Source organism: Polistes fuscatus, unplaced genomic scaffold (assembly GCF_010416935.1).
Source record: "Polistes fuscatus isolate 324 unplaced genomic scaffold, CU_Pfus_HIC Scaffold17, whole genome shotgun sequence".
NCBI classification, from domain to species: Eukaryota; Metazoa; Arthropoda; class Insecta; order Hymenoptera; family Vespidae; genus Polistes; species Polistes fuscatus.
In genome coordinates this window covers 2,160,910-2,176,223 of record NW_025113075.1, presented here as the reverse complement: position 1 = coordinate 2,176,223, position 15,314 = coordinate 2,160,910, and the positions used below count along the sequence as shown (strand labels likewise).

General features: G+C 26.2%; 1 protein-coding gene across 1 annotated transcript in view; it reads left to right on the top strand.

Moving 5' to 3' along the window:
• LOC122515286 (calcitonin gene-related peptide type 1 receptor-like) overlaps positions 1-15,314 on the top strand; it is a 63,161-nt gene that overhangs the window by 46,349 nt on the left and 1,498 nt on the right. Inside the window, exons 4-11 of the mRNA XM_043632587.1 lie at positions 7,339-7,445; positions 8,009-8,100; positions 8,484-8,610; positions 8,747-8,973; positions 11,345-11,515; positions 11,852-11,975; positions 12,503-12,544; positions 12,661-12,744. Coding sequence (XP_043488522.1) covers positions 7,339-7,445; positions 8,009-8,100; positions 8,484-8,610; positions 8,747-8,973; positions 11,345-11,515; positions 11,852-11,975; positions 12,503-12,544; positions 12,661-12,744 — 974 coding nt within the window. The remainder of the gene's footprint in view (positions 1-7,338; positions 7,446-8,008; positions 8,101-8,483; positions 8,611-8,746; positions 8,974-11,344; positions 11,516-11,851; positions 11,976-12,502; positions 12,545-12,660; positions 12,745-15,314) is intronic.

Genomic DNA, 15,314 nt, shown 5'->3' with positions numbered 1-15,314 from the left:
AGAAAAAAAAAAGAAAAAAGGTTCATTTTTAAAGATACCACCACTAACCCATCACCACCACATGATCATCGTCGTATCCTTGAAAATCTTTATAGTCTGTTCTTTTTTTCCTTATTCTTTTTTTTTTTTATTTTTGTTCTCGCATCGATTTTCTTCTCGCACACATCGTAGTTGGTTTCTTTTTTCTTCTTTTCTTTTTTTTATTTTTTCTTCTGTTCCCCCTGATCTATAAGGTTAGTAAGAAATCTCATTAATATTCTCCGAGTTGGCCGATAAAAAGAGAGAGTTCCTCCCCCGTTCCAGTGGTGGAAAAATGCATTTGCTTCTAGTACCCTTATTACATATTTATGCCTTTAAAGTAACTTTACGTATAGAATAGTTTCAAGTCGTATTTCGAATAGATAAGTACCCTCCCCTCACCCCCCACCCCACTATTATTTCATGATACAACACAAGATCTATATATTTTTAAAGCTAACTAATATAATATGAATTTTTCATTATAATATATATATATTTTAAAATATAAAAAACTATATCTCACCATACGCGCGTATAGATTATCAACTTTTTTTTTTTCGTTTGTCTTTCCTATTTGAAAAAGTTAAACAAACGTGGCGAGTAACTTTACGAATGAACGCGCTAATTTTGTGCTATTTAAAAAACAAAGTTTGCACACAATTAATTAACAAATTTATCGGATGATATATTACAGTTTTTTATAGAATAATAATAATAATTAGTAGCAGTAATAATTAACAAAAAAGAAATATAAAATAGAGAAGAGGAAAAAGATTGATATAATGTTTGAGTATAAAAATTTGAAAAATAAATGTTTTTTAATGTTTAAATTATAATCTAATTCGTATTGTCATCGATCATCGTGTTAACAATTAATTAATATCATCCATCATATATTTTTATTTTTTTTGGTTTTTCTTTTTTTATTTAATTCAAAACACAGTGATTTATTTCATTCCAAGTATTATATATATTACATTTATATTGATTTTCTCTGATACGCGGTAGTAGATGAATGAAACATCGTGTTTTTCCATTCTAAAATTAATGATCACGAATCCCAACTGCAATCTTATGGTGAAACGGTGTAAACAACAACAACAACAACAACGACAACAAAAAAGAAAAAGAAAGTGGAAATAATTGCTTTTACTAAAACGTATTTCACTTGATCGCTTGATTGGACCTTTTGTTATTTATAACAAGGAAAATCGAGGGAGTGGAAAGGAAAAGGAAACGGGTAGGGGGGGTAGGGGGAGAGGGTGGAAATCATGCAAACGAGCTTATGGTTGTTCCGGTGAAATTTCAATGAGATTGACCGTAACCAATTTCGCGTTAAAACTATACAATAAATATCCTTAACTAATTTCAACTTGGTACAACAACACGACAAACAAATCGAAAATTGTTTTACGTATCATCGATTATTGTAATATTTTTTATTCTTTCGTATAGTAAAAATTTTGTATTATTCTTTTAGAATTAGAAAAAATGTACGATAACGTAATGTGATATACATAACACGGTGTCGTTAAATACGCGCAAAAATAATTGAAATGAAAAATTATTCCAAACAAATATTGTTTCAATTGAAAATTTTCGTATTTTATATTATATATAATGCGGATTTGGAATAATGATAATGATAATAATAATTAATTGTGGTTGTTGTTGTTGTTGTTATAATTATTGTATATAATTTCTGTAATATCAAAAGAATTGCATAGAGATTGCATCAGGTTATTTGAAAAATTGTTGCAGCAACTTGAGCTCAGCAGAAAGCAAACGGACACTAATGTGTTTGATCCGTAAACGAAGTAAAGTTACTTTGAAATGAACACTTTTTTTTTTATTCTATCTTTTTTTGTTTTTCTATTTTCTCATTGGTCGCCGCGATATCATAGTTTGTTTTTTGATAAGCGCATATATGCGTCTTCAGTACGCGCGAACTAAGAAAAATATAAAAAATATTTGGAAAAAAAAATGGCCAATAACTCGAACGTTTAAAAAGAAGAATAATAGATTACTAAATGGAAATATAGTGTATTGTATTCCACCAAACTCCGATATTTCTATTTGCCTTTTTTCCGTGGTTATCAATCATGTCGTTGAATGTAAGTATTAACCCTTTCACTGCTGAAACTGTAATAATACGTTCAGTGAAATGGCTCTCCGCCATGTTGAATCGATAAATTTACGGATTCAACATAACCTATAATCAATCGATTTTTTTTCTTATTAGTATGATATTTTAAGTTAGAATTTTATATTAAATTCAATTCTAATTAATATATAATTAATAAATTAATCTTAATTTAAAAACTTCGTAATAATTTTCAATCAATAATTTATAAAATAAACAATATTATATTAAAATTCTAATATTACGATTTAGTGTTGTTCACTTATTGGATAAACAAAATATAAATAAATAAATAAATCTATCGATCTATATTAACAATTTTAATGTTAAAATACTGACCATACAAAAAAATACCAAACTAATAAACAAATAAAACATTAAACTCGAAAACATTATCTTTCTCGTTTTCAATTTTATTTCACTCTTCATTAATATCTTACATATTAATAAATATTCTCGAAGAGGAGTTTAGCAAATTAAAAATTGAAATAAAAAGTGCAACAAAAAGAGAGAGAGAGAGAGAGAGAGAGAGAGGAAATGATTCTTTTCTCTTGATAGTAATAAGTTGCAGTTAAATGTACCATAACGTTAAAGCTGTAAAACCCACTTTCCAACTTTACCGATCGCTTAAGAGCGATTTTTAAATCCCGACCCACTTTACGAAGAACCCTATTCTCTCCTATATTTTTTTTCTTCTTCTTTATCTCAGCATTTTCTCGAATATCTGTATCCAAGGAATTCTAAAAGAAAGAACATTCCTTCTTCCAGTTTTTCTTCAAATGATCAAAATCTCTCTTTATTATACATTGAATCTTAGATAAAATCTTTGCAATAAAAGTAAAATGAACAAACACAAATAAATACAAATATTAATCGAAGAATCTAATGCTAATATCTTTTTTTATAAACGCATGAAAATTTTAATATCTGTAAAATATATATTCTCATTGCAAAAAAATGTATTTTATATTAAAAATAATTTTCCAAACGATTAAAAGTGAAATAACTGATATAAATAATTAATCGCATGATAATTAATTATTCGACAATTAATTATTATTATTATTATTATTAAATAAATAATATGAAAAAGGTAATGGTATATAAAACGCGTATGAATGGCTAACATTTCAAAGTGAACAAGAATAAAAAAAAATGATAGAAAAAAAAAAAAAAAAAAGGATAGCAAAAAAATCGTGTTAACAAACTTGACTTCCATTAAATTCTTTTCTCGAACGTAGTTCGATGAACAAGGAACGATGATGAAAAGTGACTGAAAGATATGGGAAGAATGTACGTACATATAAATGTGTATATAAGTGTGCATGTGTGTATGTGTATGTGTGTGTTGAAGTAATAAGGGATAGAGGAGAAGAAAAAAGGATAGAATGGAATAGAATAGAATAGAATAGAAGAGAAGAGAAGAGAAGAAAAAGGGTAGGGAAAGAGAAGGGAAAGGGAATGGAAGGTTAAAGGAAAAAAGAAAGAAAAAGGGAAAAATGAAGGAAGTCTTTAGAAAATGGGTGGACAAGTCACGTGGATCTTTTTTCCTGTTTGTCCAGCCATCGAAGCTATCGGAAGGTTTTCCAAAGCGATTGATGATCCAATAAGAGGAAACCTAGTTACCCTTTTTATGGCTAGTGCGTATCGTGCACCATATCAAACGTAAAAAGAAACATAGAAAAAGAGATAGAGATAGAAAGAGAGAGAGAGAGAGAGAGAGAGAGAGAAAAATATACAAGAAGAAAATATATGAGCATAAAACACACACATATAAACACACCTGCACACACACACACACACACGTCTTTCGAACGAACGAACGAACGAAGGACGCGAGATAAAGGGAAAAATAGGAGACGAGGATAAAATTCAAGATGAGATAGAAAGGGATAAAAAGAATATGAAAAAAGAAAGAAAAAAAAAAAAAAAAACATAGAAAGAAAGAGGGAAAGGGAAACGAAATTAAAATTCAAGGTGAAACAAAGAGAATGTTTAAAAAGATAGAAAAAGGTTAGAGAGAAAGAAAGGTTTTTAAGTGTGTCTGTATTTCCGTGTGCGTATGCGTGAACTTGAGAATATTAAGTTGTTCGTAATGTAATTTTTGTTTATTTCAATAATAAATAAACAAAGGAATTTTTGGTCATAAAAATTCGACATATTTAATAAGAGTAATAATTTGAACATCATTCAATTGAAACATTTTAATTACGTATTTAAATGAAACGTTTTTTTGAAAATCATTTTGGAGATATTAAGTATTGGTAAAACGCAAGTAACGAGAAATATCTGTTTCGATATAAACGATATTTATTTTCGAACAATCCAATGTATACACGTTTGTGTATGCGTGTGTTTGTGTGTATGAAAGAAAGAAATATATGAGAATACACGTGTACGTGTACGTGTACGTGTACGTGTATTGTGTGTATGTGTATATGGGATAAAGGAAGAGAGAAAATGTTTTAGATGGTTGGTAGTTGATGTGCATCATTTGTTGAAACGTGCAAACACGGAAGAAAGATTCGATCGAGAAAGTTATCGGGTGTTTTATATCAAAGTTGAAATCCGTTACGATAGAGGAAAGACATTAAAACGTTCGACGTAGAAAACCGGTCAAGATTTTAAAGTACCTTTTCCTTTTACTTTTCTTCTTCTTCTTCTTCTTTTTTTTCCTTTTTTTTTTTCTTTTTCTTTTTCTTTCTCGAAGGGAAGAAAAGATCGAGGAAAATTTTGTTCCCTTCGTTTAACTCCGAACAACGTCTACACACTAACGTATTATTACTTTTCGAAGATTCAACCTTCGAACGTTCGATGATTATAATATAATTGAAATAATTGTCTAGTTTTACTTCGAATTAATAATAATTCTCCTCTAGAATTTTAATATATTTATATAATAAATATATTATAATTCTTATTTATATATTCTTATATATTTATTATTATATATATATATATATTATTATTAAAATAATAATATTAAATTAATATATTTTTATATTTATATAATTAATATATTAAATTATTAATAAAATAATCTATATTATTAAAAATATAAATTTATATATACATATATGTATTTTTGTTAAATTTATTTTTACATATATGTAGTGTAGGATATTCTTGTGTTGCACGCAAGGATCGTATAACTCGTTAGCTAGAACTTTTTTTAAAATCTTTTCTTTATATATAATATATTAAAAATATAAATTTATATATATATTTATAATTTTATAATTTTATAATTTTTAATTTTTATTTATATATAGATATATATACTTTTTTAAATCTTTTCTTTATATATAATATATTAAAAATATAAATTTATATATATATATATAAAATATAAATAAATATAATATATAATATATAAATAAATTTATATTTTATAATTTTATAATTTTTAATTTTTATTTATATATATATATTTTATTTTTATATATATGTAGCATATACGTGTATGTGTGTGTGTAGGGTGTTCTTGTATTACACGCAACGAACATATAACTTGTTAGCTACAGGTTTCCTCTCCCTCTCTCTCTCTCTCTCTCTCTCTCTCTTGTTCTTTTCTCTTTCTCAGGAAATGCAATTTCAAACTTTCGTCAATTAAGACTATACTGTTTGAGAAGTTCTCAGTTACAGTTCGCGTCAAGTAGTCGCTTAAATTAATATCGATAACGATCTCTAAAGTTTCTTCGACAAATATTAAGAGAGCGAGAGAAAATTATAGAATTAAAGATAAAGATAGAATGATATAATATATATATATAACATATATCAACGATAAGTATTCACATTTTTAATAATTAATTCTTCTCGCGCATAAATAAATAAATTATAAGTTTAAATATTGTACATCAATTGTCTCGATTATTAAAGAAAAAAAAACATAAAGACAGTCAATGTTCTCTTCTTCGTTCGAATGATTGATCATTTAATCGATCAACGAATTTAAGCGAACCTTTTCTTCTTATCTTATCTTGTTTTTCTTTTTCCTTTTATTTTTTTGTCGTTTTTATATCTATCCTCGTTAATTTTGATGAATTTTTTTTTCTCTCTCTCTCAAAGATTTGAACAGATAAATTATCTTTTTCTTTTTTTTTTCCTATAATTAATTTTATTTCTACGACAGGGATGATTGATATCTAATGTTTAAAAGTTAATGCTTTGAACGAAACTAAAAAAAAAAATAAATAAAATAAAATAAAATAAAATAAAATAAAATGCAACGCAATAAATAATTCGAAATGAAAAAAAAGTAAAATCGATGAAACATTTAAATAAGAAAAACAAGAATAATAAGAATAAAATAATAATATAAGAATTAAATAAAATCTTAATTGTTAACATTATTAAATAAATAAATTCCTATTTGATTGATCGAATTTAAAATGAAAATTAGATTTCACGATAGGTTGAAATTACAATTTCAATTTTAGATTCTCAGATTCAGTAGCCGTCACGATTTATTTTCTTCGAAGTACTATTAAAACGAGTTCGTTCGAAACTCACACTACTTTACTTTAATGCTCTCTCTCTCTCTCTTTTTTGATCGATAATAACAGCTTCGAAGAATATCGAAAGCTCGTTTTAAATGAAATACGAATAACACAGTCGCGTTTGTAAATACACTATTGAATCCTTTTTTTCTAATAACTTTAATAACAATTGAACGAAACTTAATTGTAAATAAAACATTATTGTTGTAGGACGTTTAGAAAGAAAATTTGTAATAATTAAAAATGTAGAATCACACCATTTTCCCATTTAATCAAATAATCATTTGATTGTAAGTACGAAGGGGGACAGGCAAGGGGGTTGGGGGAGATGGTAAAATGAAAACTACTGTGATAAAGAAATATTTAAGGAACAAATCAAAAATAATTAGAAATAAATATTAATAAAATAATAATAATAACTATTGATGAGAGAATAAATCTTCGGTGTTTTTTCCTTTTTTTTCTTTTAATTTCCTAACACAGCTAATTAATAATTTATATTTTAGAAAACTTTTTGACCAATAATAATAATAATATTCGTTTATACAAAATACGATTTTAATTGTGTAAGATTAATCGAGAAATAAGAAAATGTGTAACAACGATTATCATTTATTTATCGATCGATTATTTTTTAATTTATTTATTTCTTTTTTCTTTTTTATATTTCAGTTATGGCACACAAATATTGCGAAATAAATGGTTCATGGTTTCGACATCCGGAATCTCGTACCGTTTGGAGTAATTACACGACTTGCATCAACATCGACGATTTGCACGTAAGTATTACACCGTTCGAAAAGTAATTTCGTTTTTCTTTTTTTCTTTTTTTTCTTTTTCTTTTTCTTTTTCAATCTTTTCAACGCAAGAGAATTTCTTTACAATTTTTTTTTTCTATATATAATATTTTATATGCAGTTTAATTCGTTTGTTAATTATTTCAGTATAGTTTTATCACTTGAAACGAGGTATAGTATTAATATATAGATACACACACACACACACATAGAATTATTTATTATAAATTGACGAATAAATTAATATTCGAAAAATTCGAACAAATATTTGTAAATGGACAAAATTATTATTAATAATCCGATATCAAATTTAAGAGTAAGGAAAAAAAATAATTTACATGTGGTTCTAAAAATTGTTTCTATTTGTGTTTTTTTTTTTTTTTGGTTTAATTAATTAAACCTATATTCGTTGACCGCGTGACGTTAATTAAAACCCGCTAAGTTAATTGGACAATTAAAAAATTTATATATATATATATTATATATTATACATGATTGTATATTATATTTTTGATCTTGTTTATTGTATTCTTTTTCTTTTACAGTGGCAGCAAGGTATCAATTGTATTTATGAAGTAGGCTATGCGATATCATTAGTGGCTCTTCTTTTATCATTAGCTATTCTCACATATTTTAAGTAAGTTATTAATTACTTTTTTCATTTTATATAATAGAATTATTTTGTTTAACACTGAATTTACGGACTGAAACAATTTGTCTCATTACAAATTTTTTTTCCTACATATATAAAAATAATAATAATAATATATATAAAACTTAAATATTATTTTGTTAAATATATATATTAATTAATAATGCCGTAATGAAATATACGTAAATATTAATTCCACCCTTCCACCTACTTCTTCATTCAAACAATGTTCGTAAATTTAAAAAAAAATAACTAACGAAACATTCGTAAATCTAGTGTTAAAAAAAATGATATCTCATCGAAACATGACAGTTAATCAAATCATTGATATAATTGTTAATCAATCAAATTAATATTTATTATTTAAGATCCCTGAGATGTGGTAGGATAACATTGCACATGAATTTGTTCGTATCGTTCGTCTTAAACAACGCATTATGGTTAATCTGGTACGGATTTGTCGTAGCCAATACGAATCTTTTGTTGAACAATAGCGTAAGTAACTAAAAATAAACAAAATTATTATAATATAACAATAAGAATAATGTGATTATCGTGTTGCATTAAATATTCCTTACTTTTATTCTTTCTTTCCTTTTTTTTTTCTTTTTTTTTTATTATTATTGTTTAGATAATATGTCGATTATTGCACGTGGTTCTTCATTATTTCTTGTTAACAAATTACGCATGGATGCTTTGCGAAGGATTTTATCTTCACACTTTACTCGTAATGGCGTTTACCAGCGAACACAAATTGGTCAACTGGTTGGTGGCACTTGGTTGGTCAATGCCAGGTCTCATAGTAACCGTTTATGCTATTTTAAGAGCAACAAGCAACAATCCGGTTGACACCCAACAGTGAGTAGTAATTACATTTTATTCATTTCGATACTGATCATTCATTTTGTATATTTTTTATTTATATATTTTATTTTGTAATTTATATTATTTTTATTTTTTATTAATTAATATTTCGTTGAGAATATATATTTTGTTTTTCTCTTATATTTGTCATATTATCGTATGACGTAATATTTATTTCTAACAATTAATTTTATAATACGAAATTTCATTCCTTAAATTTTGTTCCAAATTATTTTAATTAATAAATTTTCTTACCGATAGATTTTCATTTCTCTTCCTTTTTTCTTTTTTCTTGTTCTTTTTCGTTTTAACGAACACACATTTTAAAGTAAACATTTAAATGATAATTAGATGATAAAATCGTCGAGAAATGGAGAGAATAAATGTTGGGGGAATGACTAGGAGGAAAGTTGATTTTTAGAAAAAAACGTAAAAAAGAACAAAAAATACACACAACTGAGAAAATAACGTAGTTGAATTTGACGTTGAGATATTAAGGGATTCTTGAAAAAAAAAAAAGAAAAGAAAAGAAAGAAAGTTAAGGGGAAACTGTAGGAATTCAAATAAATTAGGACAGAAAATTAGGGTGACTTTTGTAATCGGAGATTTTTTAATTTAACGAGAGAAAGAGAGAGAGAGAAAGAAAGAAAGAGAGAGAGAGAAAATGATCTATAAATTTGACAATCATTCAAATGAATTATTTTCTTCTTTAATTTTTGTATTTTTCATTGAAACGAGTATTTCACACTTTTATCAAATCTTAACGATAAAAAGTGTCTCGATAATAATTGTTGGATATTTCCTCTATGTATGTATGCGTATGTGTATGTGTGTATATGTAGAACAACGAGAACAATACAACGATGAAACTATAAAGTTTCTCGAACATGACTAACTCGAGTATGACGAGACACAATAGGAGAGAGAGAGAGAGAACATTTTCTCAATAAACGTGTACTTTGGACAAAGTGTATCGAATCAACTATCGATCTTTCGTATAATGATAGTCAAGCTTTTACTGCTATCTCTAAAAGAGAATATGTCGAACCTGTAAGAGAAGGTAATAGTTAACAAAGTTAATTGATCATTAACAAAAGGTTTGTTCTATTGGATTAATAACTTTTGTTTTACAATATATGATTATTTCATTCATCGAGACAATAAGAAATATGTGTAGAATAAATTTCAATTATTTGCTCGTACGATTTATTTATTTATTTATTTATTTATTTATTTATTTATGTATCAGAAATGTTGATTTAAGTCGTATTATTTTTGATTGATACGATGATAGTAAAATAATTTTATAGATTTGTTCTTTTTTATTTTTTCGTTTTATAATAAATGTTAATTTTGTTTAATGCCAGTGTACGTGTTACTTTTCAGTATTTCCAAAATATTAGTAAAATGTATTCTTTTCTTGAAAAATCGTGACTAGAGTTATGTGTGGAACACCCTGTATATATTATATTTTATAATAACCCCATAACATCATAAGCATCATTACTTAAACATATATGAAACAAGGTTAAATGGGAATACTCTGATGATATATAGCAAGGAAGGGTCGTACTCATGTCAGTGATAGTAAATTTTCTTTTTTTCTTTTTTTTTATTTTTCATTAAAATTACTCCTCGAGAAAAAATATAATATATTTTAGAATTACTGGCGGAGATGGTATTAAAAAAATAAAAAAAAAGAAAAAAAGAAGAATTAAATCGAAGTGTCAAAGATGAAACAAACATTTCCGTACCATCGATTCTCGATTTACCTTCAAATTTTAATGAAACATTTCAATGTGGAAATAAAATGAAAAAATTGTTATAAACGTTAGAAAAATTAACAAAAAAAAAAAAAAAAAAAAAGAAGGAAAATAGGATACAGTTCAACGTAATAAAACAACCAACAATGATCAATGATATAATAATAATTTTAATAAATATTCGACAGGAAACACAACAAATTCTCGAAAACAATAGAAATCCATTTTCGGATTGATAGAAAAATTTCATTGTTAGTTTCTAAACTATGATGCAGTCGTAGAAAACTTTTGCACATCGGAAATATAGAAACAAACTTTTTAAACGTATTCTTTCTTTTTTTCTCTCTCTCTCTCTCTCTCTCTTCGTCTCTGTGTGTCTGTGAATATCAAATTGGTATGAGTAAAACTGTAGAGAAAAATATCGGAAAAAACTCTCGGTGCATTGGCACTTCTATACTCGTTGTGTCGTTATTTTTACGACAAAAAAAATACGAAGAATAAGAAGAAGAAGAAAAAAAAAATTAAAAATACCTCGAACAAAATTCGCGATAAACGTTAAACGTTAATTAGATATAATATAATTATATGTATAAATTGTTTAGATGTTGGATCAACGAGGGTAATTACATGGGTGCATTGGTTTATCCAGTATGCGTTTCTACTTTGTTGAACGTTTTATTTCTGTTCAACATCGTACGTGTATTACTGATGAAACTGCGTGCTGGTCCAGCAATAGGAACTCGACCGTCAAGATCAATGCTACAAGCTTTTAGGTAATTCATTTTATTTTATTATTTATATATTAATTAGCTTAAATAATTTTTAATTGATTTTTTTTATAATTAATTATTAAATTAATTATATTGTTCACCGTGTAGAAAATTCGTATTATTTATTATTGAAATATTTCTTAGTGTTTTCTAAACGTTTATACAAAAAATTATGTTTCTTTTTTTATTTATAACGGCATACCGATCGCATTTATACAAAATAATGCGATTTTCAAAATACGAATAAACATTTTTCTCGTTCTCCCCCACCCCCAATCAACACCGTTCAAAAATTCATTTTAGGTAAATGTCTATTTCGTTTGTTTTATTATGATACAGAGCTACGATGTTATTGGTACCACTTCTTGGACTTCACTATCTAGTCATCCCCTTCAGACCACCAAAGAAACACCCTTGGGAACACGCTTACGAAGTTATATCAGCGATTACAGCATCTTTCCAAGTTAGTATGCCGAGGACTTCCATTAACATGGAATCAACCCTTCATTTTCTTTCTCCCCTACCATAAAATCAAATATTCATCAAAGATAAACAAGTAATAATGGGAGGAAGATTGCTATTGTTTTCGTTAATTATCAAATATTACATTTTCATTCATTCGTTTGTCGTTTAATATCATTAAACATTAATATTATTTATATCTTATCATCATTAAATACTTTTTTTCTTTTTTTTTTTTAGTCTAGAAAAGTAATTAGTAGTAAGATTTAAACGTTGGATTTGAAAATGATTTGATATTCGATATTAATCGTCAATGATTTTATTCATTTTTCTAATATAAGAATCCCCCTCCCTCCCACCCTTCACCCACCCCGAAAAAGAAAAATACACGACGCTGCGTCATTTTCTTCTTTTTCTTTTTTTTTGTTTTATTTTTTTCGCGAAGACAATCACAAAAGAAAATTTCTAAGATGCATTTTAATGAAATTATACTTTTGTTTGTTTTGTGTCCGTGTGCGTAAATTACAGGGTCTCTGCGTTGCCATCTTTTTCTGCTTTTGTAACGGAGAGGTAAGTGTGTCGATGGAATATAAATACAAAAAATAAAAAAATAAAAAAGCAACGCGTACTTAACTTAGTTCCATACTTTTTGTTCGTTCGTCTAATTATCATTTGCTTTCTCGTAGGTGATAGCACAATTTAAAAGAAAATGGGAAGGAACGATGATGTTAAGGAGACGAACGAATTCCTGCACGGCCACTACTGTCTCGGTACGAAAAAACTTTCAACGAACAATTATTTTCTAATTTTGTTCTTTTCTTTTTCTTTTCTTTTTCTTTTCTCTTTGTTTTTTTCCTCACTCCCACTCTCCTCCCTCCTTTCTTTGCAAGAATAAAATTTATAATCCGCGTGAATATTTTCTTATTTTAAACAAAAAATAAAATTCCTTGCTTCTTCTTCTTCTTTTTCTTTACTAATTTTTATTATTTTTTATATAATTTTTGTTTCTAATTCTCTAATCCTAATTTTGTACTCGTTGTCTCTTCGTTTTTATCAATTAACCGTATTTTGAGATAGACAAATTAAATTAATAAAAGAAAAAAGGAAACAATTCTATTAATGTTTTGTATTAAATAATATTAATAAAGAGAAGATATAATATATATATAATTTTATAATAAAAATAAAAAACATATATAATAATAATATAATTATATATATAAAATAAAAATAGACAAATTATTAATATAATAATTAATAATATGAAATATATAATATAATAAAATGATGTCGAATGTAAGATAAATCTTAAATCAATTTTAATGAATAATAAACAAAATTGTAATTGTTTAAATATAATTAATTGGTCGAACGGTTAAGTTTTAATTATTAACAATTAGAATGTTCAATCAGACGTCACGTTGTTCGTGAAATTACTTGAATCGATCATTATAACGATCTTGAACGCACACGTATAATATATATATACATATATACATGCACGCATACCCATGGAAACTATTCCCCATGGATATTGGCAGATTACGGTAGTAGATAGAACTTCATTAAAATATTACAACGCACAAGCCAGGAAACTAGACCGGAAGTTAATGCTTTTCATAAATCATATAAATGGATTTTCAATCATCTTCGAATAATTATTAATAAAATCGGGTCAAGATTTTTATCAATTATTTACAAAATTTCTTACAATTATCTCAATTGTGATTTCAATATAATTTCAACGAATATAATCTTCTATCTCGCGTGCAATAACAGAAAGTTATTTACCGTTAAAATACGTATTCTAATCGCGTTTCGATTATCAAAACATCCTTAAGGGGATGCACGTGAACAAATATTTGTTCGTATTTTGATCCTAAATTAATTACGTTTATCATATTGGTGGGATCAATTTTCATCTACCTTTATTTAAACGTTACGAATATTATTAATATTGACGGGGAAAAAAAGAAAATGAAATTAATCCAGTTCGATCAATTTGTCGTATTATTTGATTACGTTGAAACGAATCTTTTGTAAAATCGTGATTCATCAAACATCTGTGCGAAATTATTGTTAATAAAAAAAAAAAAAAAAGAAAAAAAGAAAACAAATCCTATGATATTCGAGCATGAGAACGTTTTGTAAAACGCAACCTCCCTTTAACAAACAAACAAACAAAATATCAATCGACTTACGGGCACTTCGTAAAAATAAACAATGAATATTTCATTGAATATTTTTTTCCGGTGCAAAAATTATTTAACCGGAATATATAAATTTATCGTTCGAATATATAGGGAAAAATAAAAAAGAAGAAAAAGAAAAAGAAATTCGTCATATAGAATACGCGTTTGATTTTGAAATAAACTGATGTGTAATACAGTTTGCGAGAACGAGAATATTTTCTATGAAAAATTGTCATGGATATATATTACAAATTGTCGAAAGAAAGAATATTTCAAAGTCCCGACACGATATTTCGAAAAATATGAACTAACCAGCCCTTTTATTATTTTTTTCCTCGAATCAAAAATAATATTAATATATAATAAATAAATAATATGATATATTATATATAATAAATATATAATAAATAATATAAAAATAATATACATATACATAACAAATATAAATATAATTAAATAATATAATATATTATTATACTATAATACACACGAAGGAAAAATTCGTGATAAAAAATTACCGTTGTTCGGATTTTACGGTAACTAAATTCGATAAATGTGCATATAAGAGAAATATACGAAGTATTGTTACGAGATGCAGTGTGTGTTGTCTTGGTGCAATTTATGTGCATAACAAAATGTGAATAATATGTCAACCCTATCTTTGTAGGATTTGCAAGTTTCAAAATAAAACCACAAAATATCACTCGAAACTTTATAAATCCCCAAAAAGCTTTATTGTAAATCGAAAGTATTATTGTTGCGAGACCAAGTATTGAATTTAAACCGGACGAAAATCTTCTCATAGTACTACGAAATCCTAAAGCGAAACGACAAGAACTCAAACAACAAATTTCAATGAGAGTCAAACTTAAAGCTAGAGAGAGGAGTATTCATAACATCGTTTCTACTACCCTTAACCCATGAATTTAAACTCCGATGGTTTACAACTTAAATAGATTTTAATTAAAATAAAATTATTTATATACAAAATAAAATAAAATAAAATAAAATAAAATAAAAGAAAGAAGAAAAAAGGGATAATAAATTTTGCTTACGAATCTTATCGTTGCTCGATGTAATTATTTCTATAAACAAAAAAAAAAAGAAAAATTACATTAAAAAGTGAATAAATTTTAATTTGAACAAAA